Genomic DNA, 16,921 nt, shown 5'->3' with positions numbered 1-16,921 from the left:
TCCGAGCTCAGTCAACCTCTCTTCATAAGATAAGCCCTCCAGTCCAGGCAGCATCCTGGTAAACCTCCTCTGAACCCTCTCCAAAGCATCCACATCTTTCCTATAATAGGGTGACCAGAACTGGATGCAGTATTCCAAGTGCGGTCTAACCAAAGTTTTATAGAGCTGCAACAAGATCTCACGACTCTTAAACTCAATCCCCCTGTTAATGAAAGCCAAAACACCATATGCTTTCTTAACAACCCTGTCCACTTGGGTGGCCATTTTAAGGGATCTATGTATCTGCACACCAAGATCCCTCTGTTCCTCCACACTGCCAAGAATCCTATTCTTAATCCTGTACTCAGCTTTCAAATTTGACCTTCCAAAATCCATCACCTTGCATTTATCCAGGTTGAACTCCATCTGCCACTTCTCAGCCCATCTCTGCATCCTGTCAATGTCCCGCTGCAGCCTACAACAGCCCTCTATACTGTCAACGACACCTCCAACCTTTGTGTTGTCTGCAAACTTGCTGACCCATCCTTCAATCATGTATCTAGTACTTTAAACAAATCAATGGAAGACATTTTTATGCTTAGGTATATTGGTTGGTTTGTTGATTTGGATCAATCCAGCAATGTATTCAGTTGATGCTTAATTCTGCAAGATAGGTCAGTATGCCTACATGTGTCTTTTTTTTAGCTTCCTATATTCTAAACTTGAGAATTGAAATGGTGTATAAAAGCTTGGATGGATAGATTTGGTGGTGGGTCTTTGACAGGTGGATGAAAATATACCACAGATGGGCTCCAGAAAAATCTCCATCCAAAGGACGGTAACCATACCTGATTTTAATTTGGCTTGAAGTGCTCAAAATCTTGCTGAAAGAAAACATGGCAAAGCATGGATAGTTCCATTTAGGTGTCTGTGCTCATTCAAAACAGATTCTGATAATAACAACAATGAGAAATGCCAGGAATATTTCCTTGGTGTGCTGATTCAGGCATCTTTTGGTGATTAATAAAATCAGAGACGATGCAGATGTTGCAACACAAAAAGAAGCTCTTTGAAAATTGCACGCCCGGCTCTTCTCAATGGTCCTACAAATTGTGTTCCTTCAAGTATTTATCCAATTGTCTTGTGAAATGTGGTGACAAGTTTATTTTACCACTCAATCCGCACAAATCACACTCTGGAATTCATCACTTTCCTTCAGTAGATATTCATTTCTGAAGTCAACATCCGTTCAATTGGACATATTAAGCAGTTCATCCAATCTACAACTCAATCTTGTGAATGTTTGACACCACAATAAGCCTGGTACCAAACCACAGAAATGTTTGATGGCTGAGTGCACATCAAATAATGTCAACCCTTTTATCCAGGCCAGATTATGCTTTGCCAGCAAATGGCAGAAATATTCTACCTGACCCAGTTTATCTTTTGCATTCAAATTAAACCTGGATGCAGCTATTCATGATTGAGTTAATCATTCAATATTTTTTGCCTACTCCACAACATGTCCCTGCAGCATATCTCGATATTCTGTGCCCAGTTTGCCTCTGGATCCAAGGGCAATGCTGAAAGCCTTGAAAAGGCCAGGGAATGTGATTGATAAAACCAGTTAGCTGAAGAAAAAAGGAAGGAGCTTCTACCATCCACATTTAAATGTAATGCACTTCATCTCGGCTTCACAAATACTCTCCCTGCGCAGTCAAATGGTAAAGAAGTTCTGTCCAGGAGACTGTCCTGCTGAACATATTTTGGTCCTTCTCCTCTTTCAGAGTTCATGTTGGAACTCTGGAGATAACTTAACGTCCAATATCTAATTATTTGTTTGATTGTGGATCAAAGCATAAAACTCTCATTTTTCAAACCTGCATTTGGCTGCATAAGCTTCATCAGAAGCTGTTCCTCATTAGATCATGTGCTTCACACTGCCCCTCTGAGCCAGGAGACCTGCGTTCCTCCCATTTCAGAGGTGTGATATAACTTGTCTGATATAATGTTGGTTAAAATATACAGGCTTATTTCTGTGTTTTCTCCCTCTTTCCTCTCTCACTTGTTGCTCTCTACTGTGTTCTTATGAGAAAAATGTTGGAAACGTTCCACAGACTAGAGTGGAGATATTTCACTGCAGTTGAATATCTATTTCTTACATATTGTAGCAGTAGACCAAAGTCTAATTAGAATTAGAAACTACTTTAAATAGTTAAGGCAAGCTTGTTTTGCTGAGTGATCCAAGGCCACATCTCATTTCCCACCTTATTTGTCTGCCCGTCTGTTGTTTTGGCAAATGTAGAGAGTTCTTAGGTTGCTGTCAATTCCCTTTGCTGGAGAGTTGATACTTCTTCTGAGAATTGAAACATCCACTTCTTAATCTCAGCAATTTACTTTCATCTGAGAATCAGGATGCATTTCAGAATAAGTCTTGAAGGTCATCCACTGAAAGGCAAGGAACATTTCAGACTGGACTGGAGGCAGACATCTGCTGGACGTTGCAATTAGACTGCCTGCTGCTCTTTACTACGTTAACACAGTCTTTCCTCTGTCTACTGAAGGTTTTAATTCCTTCTGAGATTACAGTTCCAAGAGTAGTCTGTACTAAGTGTCCACTTCTCATATGTAAGCCTAGACACACTAAGAATATAGAACATAGAACAGCACAGCACAGTACAGACTCTTCGGCCCATGATGTTGCGCTATTGTCCTACTCTAAGACCAAACTATCCTGCATACCCTACATTTTACTATCATCCATGTGCCTATGCAAGAGTCATTTAAACGTCCCTCAGGAAAGTCTCCAGCAATGGGAATTGTTTTGCCAAAACAACAGGAGGCAGAAAAATAAGGTGGGAAATAAGATGTGGCCATGGATCATTCAGCAAAACAAGCTCGCCTTATCTATTTAAAGTAGTTCCTAATTCTAATTAAACTTTTGTCCCATTAAGATGATGAAGATCTGTCAATCAAAAGCAGAACAGTGGGCGATTGAATTAATTTTAACACAGTTGCCTCTTAATTTTTCGGTAATGTGAGATTCAGCTTTTGTTGTTTGGAAGATGCTGTTGAAGAAACTTTGATGACATGATAAAATGCATCTTGTAAATGGTACAGACTACAGCCGGGGCATGTTCCCATTGCCAGGAGTTATTTAAGAAAGAGATATTTCAGGTATCTTCCAATGAGAGAAAAAGGCAGGGGAAGCAAAGCCAGGGTTGTCGAGGGAGTTGCAGAATCTGATAAAACAATAAAAGAGTTTGCCTGATGCATGTCAGATGAATTCTTCAAGCCAAGAACCAGGCATACACAGTAAGGGGGAATGAAGAGGAGACTAAGACTGGGAAAGAGACAATATGAGAATAGCATGAGAATTAACTTAAAATTTAATCCAGAAATATCTTATCATGGAAATAGTAAGTGGATAGTAAGAGTGGAGATGGAGTCTGATAGGTAGAAGGTGATCTGTAAAATATGCTTATATGCAATGTGGGCAGATTAGAATATTTGATGAATACCTTATATTGGGGTTACTAGGGAAGAGGATGCTAACAAAATATAGGTACAGGGGAGGATGGATTGGGTGAATTTTGATCGCCAAGATATACTGTGATGATTAGCCATGTTCAAAATGGCTTAGCGTGTACAGCTCGCATCACAGTTCACAAGGTGGGTGGCAGAGAGCAAAAGGATTTACAAAAATCTTCCAGTGTACCCTCAAAATGGGGAAGCACTTCAAGATTGTAAAGCAGCAAATTTGATGCCCTTCTTCTGAGGTCAGTCCAGAGGTGGGTCTGTCTTCTACCTGCCCACTGCCAGCTAAGGCTGGGGAAGATGGGCCTGTACAGCAGGCCATGCCCTTGAGGTCCACGTCCCCCAAAAGATGTTCAGTCAACAGACTCCCTCCAACCTATTCGGGGTGTGTGTGTGTGTGTGTGTGTGTGTGTGTGTGTGTGTGTGTGTGTGTGTGTGTGTGTGTGTGTGTGAGAGAGAGAGAGAGAGAGAGAGAGAGAGAGAAAACAATAACTTCTGAGTGCAGATCAGCAGCATAACAAAGGTTACAAGACAAAGAAGTACTCAATTAATGACAAGGCACAAGGTAGCTCGGGATCACTGGTCCATGAAGGTAGCAGGGCATGTTAATAGGGAAGTTAAGAAGGCTAACAGGACTCTTGCCTCAATCATTTGGGGCACAGATTATAAGAGCAGAGAGATTATGTTGGAGCTGTACAGGATGTTTGTTATACCACAGTTGGAGTACTGTCTACAGTCTGGTAACTGCACTATTGGAAGGATGTAATTGCACTGGAGGGGGTGCAGAGGAGATTCACCAGGAAGATGAGTAGAATGGAGCAGCTTACCTATGTAAAGAGACTAGATAGTTCAGATGGAAGAGAAGGCTGAAAGGTGACCTGATTGAGATGTACAAGATTATGAGGGGTGAATAATCACCAGGTGGATGGATGGAAAGCAACTGCTCTCCCGAGTTGAAGGGTTAACAATGGACATACTTTAAAGGTGAGAAGTCGGAGGTTTAGAGGGAATTCAAATACTTTTTCCTTTCAAAAGGGGATGCTGGGATTCTGGAATGTCCTGCATGGGAGGACAGTTAAGGTGGGTGACTTTGTAACCCTTTAAAGAAATATTTGGATGAGCACTTTAAATGTTATTACATTTAAGGCAGTGGGCCAAGTGCTGGGAAGTGGGACTAGTATAGAATGGTGTTTTTGGTCAATGCAGGCTTGATGGGCAGAAGCATGACTTCTGTATTGCATAATTCTATGATTCTGTGAATGGACCTGCTAACCTTGCAATAGTTACATGGAAAATGATACAAACAATCATAAAGAATGTGCTAACAAAATATTGGGAGAATTGATCAAAGTTAGCATGGACTTATGAAAGGGAATCATGTCAGAGTTTTTAAGGGAATGTAATCACCAGTATAGAGAAAGAGGAACGGTGGACATGGTTTGGTTAGATTATCAGAAAGTACCACAACAGGCATTAGTAAAGAAATTTTGGCGTGTGAGATTGGAAAGAATCTACTGGCAAGGATTGAGAATTCGTTAATGGACAATAACAGAGAGTAGGTATAAATGTGTCATTTTCAGGTTGACAGACTGTGACTAGTGAGGTATGGCAAGAATCAGTGCTTGGTTCCCAGTGCTTCACAAAAATTTCCAGCTGTTACAGAACTAAGTGGAAGTGTGAGCTGTGGGGAGGATGTAAAGAGACTTCAAGGTGGATCTGCAGCGGTAAATTGGTAGGTAATAATTGGCAGATGAAATATAGTATGGAGAAATGTGAGGTTAGCACTTTTGTGGTCAGAACAGAAATATAGAATATTTCTTAAATGGTGAGATGCTGAATCTAACCACCGCCTCTTGACATTCAATGGTGTTACCATCCCAATCCCCCCACTATGAACATCCTGGGGTTTATTATTGACCAGAAACTCAACTAGACCCAACTTATAAATGCAGTGGCTGCAAGAGCAGGCCAGAAGCTAGGAACACTGCAGCGAGTAACTCACCTCCTGACTCCTCAAAGCCTGTCCACCATCTACAAGGCACAAGTCAGGAGTGTGATTGAATACTCCCCACTTGCCTGGATGCATATAGCTCCAACAACACACAAGAAGCTGGACACCATCCAGGACAAAGTGGCAGCTTATTTGACATTGCATTCACAAGCATCCACTCACTCCACCACCAACGCTCGCTAGCAGCAGTGTGTACCATCTACAAGATGCACTGCAGTAATTCACCAAAGATCCTCAGACAGCACCTTCCAAACCCTTGAGCACTTCCATCTAGGACACCAGATACATGGGAACACTGCCCCCTACAAGCTACTCACCGTCCTGACTTCGAAATATATTGCCGTTCCTTCACTGTCACTGGGTCAAAATCCTGGAATTCCCTCCTAATGGCATTGTGGGTCAACCTATAGCAGGTGAACTGCAGCAGCTCAAGAAGGCATCTCACCACCACCTTCTCAAGGGGAACTAGAAACAAGTAGTAAATGCTAGCCAGCCAGTGATGCCCACATTCCGCAAGTAAATAAACGAAGAAAACACAAAAGGATTTGAGTGTCCTTATTCATAAGTCACTGAAAGTTAACATGCAGATCCAGCAGCCAGTTAAGTGGGCAAATAGTGTGCTATCCATTATTGCAAAAAGATTTTGAGTAAACACATCTTACTACAATTATATAGAGCTGTGCTGACACTAAACTTGGAGTACCATTTGGTCTCTTTGCCAAGGAACAATATACTTGCCACTAAGGGACTGCAGCTAATTCCTGGAATGGAGGGATTGTTCTATGAGGAAACATTAAACAGAATTGCCCTTTATTTTTTGGAGCTCTGAAGGATGAGAAGTGATTTCATTCAAGCATAAAAAATACTCAGAAATACAGAAGTATTATGGTGCAGAATGAGGCCATTCAGCCCCGGTGTCAGCACTGGCTCTCTGAACATTTCAGGCTAGTGCCAAATCTGCCTTTAGCCCATTACCTTGCAGATTGTTTCTCATTAAATAATCATCTAATACCCTCCTTGAATGCCTCAATTGAACCCTCTCCCACCACAATTAAGACTACAAGAACAGGAACAGGAGTCGGCTCAATCCGGCTCTACCATTCACTTCCAGGAAATGCATTGAAATCCCAAACAACTCTCTCTATGAAATGGTATCAGAGATAGTAGGAACTGCAGGTGTTGGAGAATCCGAGATAAGAACAACTCCGCTCGGTTCGCAATAAACAACTGCACCTCCCAGTCACAAACCATTTCCACTCCCCCTCCCATTCTGTAGATGACATGTCCATCATGGGCCTCCTGCAGTGCCACAATGATGCCACCCGAAGGTTGCAGGAACAGCAACTCATATTCCGCTTGGGAACCCTGCAGCCCTATGGTATCAATGTGGACTTCACCAGCTTCAAAATCTTCCCTTCCCCCACCGCATCCCAAAACCAGCCCAGTTCGTCCCCTCCCCCCACTGCACCACACAGCCAGCCCAGCCTTTCCCCCCCACCCACTGCATCCCAAAACCAGTCCAACCTGTCTCTGCCTCCCTAACCTGTTCTTCCTCTCATCCATCCCTTCCTCCCACCCCAAGCCGCACCTCCATCTCCTACCTACTAACCTCATCCCACCTCCTTGACTTGTCCGTCTTCCCTGGACTGACCTATCCCCTCCCTACCTCCCCACCTATACTCTCCTCTCCACCTATCTTCTTTTCTCTCCATCTTTGGTCCGCCTCCCCCTCTCTCCCTATTTATTCCAGAACCCTCACCCCATCCCCCCCTCTGATGAAGGGTCTAGGCCTGAAATGTCAGCTTTTGTGCTCCTGAGATGCTGCTGGGCCTGCTGTGTTCATCCAGCCTCACATTTTATTAACAAGGTGTAGAGCTGGATGAACACAGCTGGCCAAGCAGCATCAGAGGAGCAGGAAAGCTGACCCCAAAGGGTCTAGGCCCAAAATGTCAGCTTTCCTGCTCCTAAAATGCTGCTTGGCCTGCTGTGTTCACTCTATGAAATAGTTTCTTTCACATTTTTCACAAAACACATGCTTTCTGTTTCTCAATCTGTTTATTAGTGGAAACAGTTTTTCTCTAATTACCTTATCTACCCCTTATGATTTTGGAAACTTCTATCAAATTTCCCCTCTGTCCTCTCCTCTCATAGTAAAGTGGTCCTAACTTAGCATCATAGAACTTCTCCAATATATCTTCATGATGGCAGTTTCTGATGCCTGAATCCATTCTCTTCTACGCCCTCTCCAAAACATTCACAACCATCCCAAAATGTGGTGCCCAGAAATTGTATGCAATACTCCAGCTCAGGTCTAAGTAGTGTCCTAGATAAATTCAGCAGAGTCTTCTTGCTCTTGTTCCTGTCAATGAAGCCTGAAATGCTGAATGCTTTTTAAAATGTTATTTCTATCCATCCTGTACCTGTTATGGTTTATGCACATATACATCCTACTGCTGTACATTTAAAATAGTACAATAGTACTCCTTATTTTACACTATCACCCCATATTCTTTGGACCAAAGTCCATCATCTTGCACTTCTTCCACACTGAACTTCTCCTGCCATGTAATCGCTTATTCCACCAACTGGACAATGCTGTTTTGAAGTTCCATACAGTCCTCTCCACAGTCTGCAATTCTTCCAAAGTTTGTGTCATCCACAAACTTTAAAATCATCCCTGAACATTAAGACGTTAGAGGTCCTCAGTAGCATAGATGCAAAAAGGATATTTCCTCTGACTGGAATTGAGTGGTGTCAGGAACTAGGAAACACAGCCTTATCATAAGCAGTGTGCCATTTAGGACTAAGATGAACAGGAATTCCTTCATTCAGAGGGAGGTAAATAAGTGCGACCTGGCAGGTTGCGGAGCTTGAGTTGTAGAGTATGTTCAAGTCTGAGGTCAATCAATTTCTACAAATTAAAAGCAGTACAGAATGCAGAGCTAGTTTAGGAAGATAGTGTCACAAGAGTAAATCAATCACTGCATCATTAAAAGGCAAAGTGGCTTGAAGAGCTGATTTGTCTACTTCTGTTCCTATTCATTAAGTTCTTATGTTCAATAGACTGCAACACTCGTAAGTAGTCCAGCACAATATGCAGCCACACTACAGATGGAGTTTAATACATAAAAGCGTGAGGTGACCTATTTTGGTAGAAAGGATAAGGAGTGACAACATTATGGTGATGGCTTGGCTCTGAAGATGTGCAGGGACAGAAGGATTGAGAGTGCATCTGCTTGGATCTTTGAAGGTGGCAAGGCCATACTGAGAAGGTGGTTAGCAAACCATGTGGGATTTTTGCGTTTTATAAATAGGGGTATTCAGTGTTGAAAAAGACACAACGAATTTCTGCTGAATCTTTCTAAAGTTCTGGTTAGTCCAGAATGAGCATAGTGACAAAATCAAAATCCTGAGGCTGCTGGAAATCTCAGATAAAAACAGAAAATGCTGAAGAGAACCTAGCAGGTCTGGCAGCACCTGTGGAAGAGAAAAAGAGTCAACATTTAAAGTAGTGATATGATTCTTGTTTGGAATTGAAGCCAGAGGTGGAAAAGTTTTATAGTGTAGATAAAGTTCGTGAGGAGCAAACGGTACAGAAAGCAAAATTGAGGAAAGTAGATAGTGAAGGAGATTAGAGATTATGGATGTCACAGAACAAAAGGCAAAATAAATGGGAAAGGTATTGGAGAAGAAAGATAGATCCATAGTAACTGTTAATATAGTGGTACAGCAGAATATGTATCACCTCTACTGAAAGCACAGTCAAAAAATAATCAAACACTGGAACAGGGTGGGAAGGATAGAGGTGGGGAAGGAAGGCGGCAACAAACTGGAGGACAGAGTTCATTGTACAAATTTGTTGAACTCAAAGTTGAACCCAGAAAGCTCTAAATGGAAAATGATGTACTATTCCTCCAGTTTATGTTGGACTTCGCTGGAACTCTGCAGCAGGCCTAGGACAGAAATATGAGCGTGAGATCAGGATGAGGAATTGAAATGGGAAGCATCTGGAAGATCCTGCTTGAGGACTGAGTAGAGCTGTTCTGTTCATTGGCTGCCCCGACTGTATTTGGTCAACACAGGGTAGAGGAAACTGCATTGTGAACAGTAAAAACAATGGACTAGATTGAAAGAAGTACAAGTACATTGCTGCTTCGCTTGGAAGGAGTATCTGAAGCCTTGGACAGTTGGCAACTGTTACACCTCCCACAACTGCAAAGGAAGATGCCATTGGAAATGAGAGGGTTGAGATGTTGGAGATGATAAAGGAGTATACTAAAGTCTCATGGATGGAATGGTTCCTTTGATCTACTGACTGGGGAAGACAGGGAATGACACGTTTGGTGGTGATATCTTGCTGGACATGACGGAGATGCGAGAGAATGATCATTTGAATACATAGAGTTGAAACGGAGCACAACCAGAATCCAATGTAGTTTTGGAAGAAAGGAGATAAGGGGATTTAGCTACAAAGTTAGTTTGAAGAAACTCCGGTGGTTTTCCTGAATCAAAGGTGATTAAAGGGCAACTTGAATGCTCAAGGTTATGACAGATTTAAATAAAATGCTTCATTAGCTCCCTTTATTCATTCATGGGATGAGAGTGTCATTGACCAGGCAGCATTTATTACCCATCCTTAATTGCCCAGAGGGCAGTTCAGAGTCAACCACATTGCTATGGTTCTAGAGTCACATCTGGGCCAGACCAGGTAAGGATAGCAGTTTCCTTCCATAAAGGACATTAGTGAATCAGATGGGTCTTTCCCCAACAATTGACAATGGATTCATGGTCATCATTTGATTCTTAATTCCAGATATTTTATTGAATTCAAATTCCACCATCTGCTGTGGCAGGATTCGAACCCAGGTCCCCAGATCATTGTCTGTGTCTCTGGATTAATGGTTCAGATAATAATACCACTAGGCCATTGCCTCCCCCATTGCTGACATGGAACTCAGATTTAACGTTTTGGCAAGAGATGTAGGGGAAAAGATAAGAGAGAACTTTTTGATACAGTGAATATTAATCACCTGGAATTCACTGCTTCTTGTGTGATGGATGTAGAGAAAACAAGTTGGTTCTAAAGGAAATTGGACAAGTACTTGAGATACCAGCTGTCAGAAGATGAAGCAAGACTGAATCTGCAAGTATTGTAGAGGTGATGGTATTACTTCCACATGGGAAAGCCTGAGTCCAAATTCAGTAAAAGCACTGGTCCAGGTGACAGATAAACTACTTAAACTCATTGACAATGACAAGAGATTCTGGTTAGTCTTCCAATGTATCATGCTATTTTGCTATGCATGTTTTTTGCAGCAGAACTCATCTGTAACCTCATGCTTCAGCGAATAGACACACTGACTGTCCTTTCCTCCTGGACTGGATTCAGCCTGCTCCTGTCATGTCAGATAGCAGCATGATGGGAAATAACATACACAGCCTGGTCTTTCCCAGCAACACTGGATGTAGCAGCTTCAGTAACAGTTGCCCTCATGCTGCAGGTTTCAGTCATGGCTGTTCTCCTCTGGTTATTTGGTCTCATTTGGTCTGGGCAACTTTGTCAATGAATGTGTTGCAATATCCATGAATATACTCTCTGCCAAAGTTACAAAGCTGGAGGTACATTAAAGCCAAAAAGGGTTGGTGGGAGGTTGCCAGCATGACAACATCAATCCGGGGAAGCTGGAACCTCTGAATGTTGCCCAAATCCTAGTTATTGATGAGTGAATGGTGTGAGTGTGGTATATTGAGAAACATGAGATGGTGGAGGTATGGTGGTATCATGTGCAGATACATCTACTGATCTCAATGTACCCTTAGAAGATAATTGGATTTTCTCTGATAGTTCAGCCATTTCCTCAGGACGAGAATTTGGGATTTAACTTTCTACCTCAGGCTGGCCTTGAAGGGATCCTGTCCCCCTTTGGGAAAATTGTGGCTTTCCTTCTTTTCCTCTCCATGACTAATGCTTTCAGCATAACATTAGAAAACTGGCAGCCCTTTCTTTTGTGTTTTTCTCCATTTGTTGTGCTTTTCCTTCCAGGCAAGGATTCTGGAGACAGTTACAGCAGCTCCTGTCACATGAGAGAAACTCTTGCTGAAGAGATCTAAACCAGCTGGACATCAACATCAACCAAGCATATAGCTTGGAGCTGTAGCTAGTCAGGATCATGCTCTGCCATACACTGTATTTGTCATTTAGACAAGGTTTGCATACTGCCTACTTTAATGAAACCAGGCGTAAGATCCCTATTATCAATAGTGAGCCTCATCAATTTTTCCCCATTTTGTCAGAAAGCAAATAATTCCACTTTAGGTTGGAGTCATGACTGGTTTACAATGGATTCAATTCCCACACTAATTGAGATTACTGTGAAGAATCCTCAATCTCTCCCCTCTCTTGAGGTAATGATGACCATCAAGGTATACCACCATCTCTTTTTGTTGAGGCAGCAGGCCTCTGGAAATAGGGTGTCATTATTTGGCAGCTGAGTGATCGAATTGAGTAGCTCAGGTGATTTATGTCGTACTTAACCACTGCTGCACAAGTTTTTGATAGGAAGACAGAGGGACAACTTTACTCTGCATTGAATCTACTCTGCAACTCATTCCTGATGAAAAATTATAGAAAAAGCCTTAATCTACATTTAATGTATTTTATGCATGATTTCTTGTTGAACATTGATGCTGCCCATTTTTAGGGTTCTTACAAACAGGTTAAAATTGACTCTTGAGACTAGCTAAGGGAGGGCAATTTGGAATCCCATCTAAGATGCCATTTGATTTCTTATATTTTGGGTTGTTGTGTTTTATCAGTGATAAAAGAGTTTCAGCCATGACTTCAACAATGTCAAGGACAACGACCAGAACTACAACAATCACCACCGAACACTCCACTGGATCGGGGATGACCAGGGTGAAAAAAGTGAGCCAGGTGACAAAAATCTCATCCGAGGAAGGTAACTGCCAAGACTTTTCCTAAAAGGAAAATGGAAAATATGAGCAGGAGTAGGACATTTTATCCCTCAAGCCATCTCTGCCACTCATCTCAATATGGCTAATCTTCTGCCTCAATTATAATTATAAACATATTACACAAACAACACATCAACTCTGAACTCACAGAGCTCCCCCAAACTTTGATTATGAGCTTGACAGACTTTCCTTATAATGACCCCTGCCAAACGTGTACCACAACTTCATATAGCTTCCCTACACATAGCCCTGAGCATGTAACCTCACTTCTGAACCTAGTCACAATAACACTAATAATCTTTTTCAATCCTGAGTGTCAGAGACAATGTATACAAAATCTCACTGAGCCTTTCTGCATTATTTGTTGCAACCTCGAACCTCATGGACTTTTTGTACACTAAAGCATCTCAACCCCGAACCTCCAAGTCTGCCTTTATATCAACTGCGACAATCTATCACAACTGTGAATTTCACTGGGATCCTCTGTATCAACTGTGAATTTTCCTGATTTCCCCTACATCAACCATTGCTGTCTGCCTTAACCCTGAACCTCACAGAGGTCCCCTGAGATAATCCTGGTTGCAGGTCACAGTGGTTCATATTTATATATTTTACCTTTAACATTGTAAGTAATCTCTAAGCACGTTCAGTTAAGGATTAGTGCCAAGCTGGAGTAAGTGGTAGTAATGTTGACAATACTCACGTGCTGGCTTTTAATGAAATTTTCAAAATGATAAGAGGGGTACCGCATTTGGGAAACAGTGTCCCAGCTGTGAATGACTTTTGCTGATGGTGGCTATGCTAAAAATAGCAGAATAGAGGTAGAGGCAACCATGCAAAATATCCGAGTTAGAAGAGTGGTAGCTGTAGAGGTAGACAGCAATGTTCCTTTTAAGCTGCACGACCAGGCAGCAGCTTCAAAGTTAGAGATAATGGGAACTGCAGATGCTGGAGAAACCGAGATAACAAGGTGTGGCGCTAGATAAACACAGCAGGCCAAGCAGCATCTACAGTAGACCCATTGACCCACAAGGTAGGGGCTTCTCAATAGGAAACGAAGAGACTATGCGTCTGAAGAAATCACCTGCAAAGTCAAATAAAACAGGGTAAATAAGGTAAAAGAGATGTGTGATTTGTGGATGGGAACTTCAAATTCAAAACATTCAGTGATCAGGATCGAATAGGGTGATTGACGAATAAAATGTCATGTTGGATAAGTGTCATTCCACGTATTTCAAGATAGGCTGGAATTCATGGAGGCAAAAACTCAGATTTCAGTGGGGAAATGTTGGAAAAATTGATTCGGGAAGGAACTGTATGAATCAAGGTTAAGCTGGACTCAAAGAGTGAGGCAGAGACATTAAGCGCATCAAAGTAGGACATGCTGAGTAGATTTTGTTTTGGAAAAATTTAAGTTGTGATGGGCAGACAGCAGAAATAGAGAGAGCTGGGAGACATAGATAGTGGAATTCGTTGTGTGGAACCAGATTTTTTTCCGTGATTTGTTGTAATTGTAAAAGAGTTGGAGACTATAGCTAGCAAAATAAACAAAGATATGGTGGCATATGATCTTGTGAAGAGTTCAGAAATGGTGAGACGTTGCACAATAGTGAGGTTATTGGGATGGCTGAACGTGTGGGTGTGAGTTTTACACAAACAGCAGTTCAATTTCTCGCACTTTACACCCTTAGATTTAAAAAAAAACTTAGATTTATCTTTAAAAATACTTTACACTACATCTTAAGATAATTTAGCCTTGTGAGCTTCAGCTGTCTAGAACTTGGAGTGACACATTTCACGATAATTTTCATTGGACCCTTTGGACAAGTATCAAAATCCGGAACTCACAACGTCTTGGTCTGAGCTCAATCTGACTCTTTAACCAGGAACCAAAGAGCTGCGCGGCCGTTGTGAATCGTGGTAAAGAGATGGCTATCTCTGAACAGCTTCATTACATCTGCAGTGTACCCCTGCAGTTAAAAGTTGTTGCATTGTGTATTTTTCAGAAGCAGACCGCGCACAAAGGAAATCATCGATCACCCACCAGTCGCTAAGTGTTGTCACACGATCTTTCGAGATCCCTGCCGGAGAAAGTATCCCCGAGTTTGATGAGAAACCAAATTCCTCTGTTATACAAGAAGGTAAGCCAGCCTAATAATGTTCTCTGATTCATTTCATTGTCTTTCTCCCACGTCCCTGATTGCGGCAAAGACGGTATATGGTCAGTTTGTGGTTATCGCCTGTGCTGTTACTTCTGTTTAGAAAGGTAGGAAAGGTGATGTGAATAACAGTTCCTTCTGGAGCTTTTGCATTCCCAATCTTGAGTAAAATTAAATAAAAGAATGGCAGATGCTGGAAGTAAAAACAAAAATTGCTTATCTATTTTTGGACCATTGTCCTGAAATGTTAACTTTCTCTCTCTTATGGTGCCTCCAGGCCTACTGAATATTATCAACAATTTTTATTTCATTCCTGAAACTTGCCTGGTCTCCACTGTATATCTGAAGTCACATTTAAGCTCAGAATTCATGAAATCATAAGATAAATTTAGCTTCAGCTAAAACATTAAGCAGGAGTTTAAAGTTCTCTTTACTGCTGCAAGGGTGTATTTGTGAAATCAAAATGCAGTGGCTATGAGGAATTGGAATTCAAACAAAAAGTACTCAGCAGGTCTGACGGAATATATGGAGAAAGAAAGTTTGTGTTTTGGGTTTGTGACTGTACAACTGAACTGGAATAATTTTGACATGCAGGTTTTGATCGGGTAAATGGGGAAGGAGGGTAGCAAAACAAAAATTTCAATGATAGAGTGAAAGGTAGGAGAGATTTTGTGATGAAAGATGAAATATTGCAAAACCATGGGGAATGGCCATGGTACGGTAAGAAATCTAGATGTGAGTCCACAAGGCTGGAAGGTTTTCAGTTGAAACATGAGCTCCTGTTCTTTAAAATTGCATTGATCTTCATTGGAACACTCCAGCAGGCCAAACACCAAGGTCAGAGTGAGAACTAAAATGATAAGTAACTAGAACTAGTAACTTGGCATTATATTTCCCAACAGAACAAAAGTGCTCTGCAAAACAGCCACTCTATCAGGATTGGTCTGTGCAATTTAGAGGAGGTAATGCTGCATATCCATCATATGTGGACAAATCAGTAGGTCCGCTCCCAATTAAAGTCCAGGTCTGAAGTATGCTAGATGTACAACCCTGACCTATACAGGAAATCCAGATACGACGTTCAAATGGCCATCGGAGATACCGAGAGGAAATACCAAACTAAGCTTGAGACCCAGACCGACCACATGAACACTTATAATTTGTGGCAAGATTTACACAACATAACAGACTACAAAGCGAAGTCAAACAGACTGGCAGGCAACACTACATTTCTACTCACTGAGCACAATGCATTCTAAGTTCGCTATGAATAGATGGTCAGTGAAACAATGTCACCCATATCCAACAGCCTTGGATGCACCTGTAGCCACAGTGACCACCATTGTTGGTCGACTCTCAAACAATGATGAGACAAAACATAGGAAAGAGTAAATAGGCACAAAAGCTGACGTTTCGGGCCTAGACCCTTCATCAGAGAGGGGGATGGGGTGAGGGTTCTGGAATAAATAGGGAGAGAGGGGGAGGCGGACCGAAGATGGAGAGAAAAGAAGATAGGTGGAGAGAAGAGTATACTACCTCCCCACCTATACTCTCCTCTCCACCTATCTTCTCTCCATCTTCGGTCCGCCTCCCCCCTCTCCCTATTTATTCCAGAACCCTCACTCCATCCCCCTCTCTGATGAAGGGTCTAGGCCCGAAACGTCAGCTACTGAGCCTGCTGTGTTCATCCAGCCTCACATTTTATTATCTTGGATTCTCCAGCATCTGCAGTCCCCATTATCACTCATAGGAAAGAGTAAGACTGCTTTTAGTGGCATGGTTTGAAGACAGCAATCGCTCCATCAATATCAGCAAAATGAAGGAGCTGGTCATTGACTTCAGGAGGCAGAGTGAGGGGCACAGCCCTGTCTGTGTCAGTGGTGCCAAGGTCGAGATGGTTGAGAACATCAAGTTCCTGGCAGTGATGATCACCAACAATCTGTCCTAGTCTACCCATGTCAACACAATAGTCAAGAAAGCACAACAACACCCCTACTCCTCAGGAAGCTAAAGAAATTTGGTATGTCCACAGGGACTCTTACCAATTTTTATAGATGCACCATAGAAAGTATTCTATCTAGATGCATCACAATGTGGTATGGGAACTATTCTTCCCAAGGCTGCGAGAAATTACAGAGAGTTGTGAACACAGCCCAGTCCATCAAACAAACCAGCCTTCCATCCATTGATTCTATCTATACTTCTCACTGCCATGGAAAAGCAATCAACACAATCAAAGACTCATCCCACCCCGGTTATA

General features: G+C 42.0%; 1 protein-coding gene across 3 annotated transcripts in view; it reads left to right on the top strand.

The window, feature by feature from the left end:
• LOC125459463 (immunoglobulin superfamily member 22-like) overlaps positions 1-16,921 on the top strand; it is an 83,528-nt gene that overhangs the window by 5,700 nt on the left and 60,907 nt on the right. For all 3 annotated transcript variants that reach the window (XM_059651852.1, XM_059651853.1, XM_059651851.1), the window contains exons 2-3: positions 12,344-12,486; positions 14,509-14,643. In XM_059651852.1, the coding sequence (XP_059507835.1) occupies positions 12,363-12,486; positions 14,509-14,643 (259 nt within the window). In that variant the 5' untranslated portion in view covers positions 12,344-12,362. The remainder of the gene's footprint in view (positions 1-12,343; positions 12,487-14,508; positions 14,644-16,921) is intronic.

Source organism: Stegostoma tigrinum, chromosome 17 (genome assembly GCF_030684315.1).
Source record: "Stegostoma tigrinum isolate sSteTig4 chromosome 17, sSteTig4.hap1, whole genome shotgun sequence".
Classification (NCBI taxonomy): domain Eukaryota; kingdom Metazoa; phylum Chordata; class Chondrichthyes; order Orectolobiformes; family Stegostomatidae; genus Stegostoma; species Stegostoma tigrinum.
The sequence above is the reverse complement of the archived record's forward strand: the minus strand, read 5'-3'. Positions and strand labels throughout refer to the sequence as shown.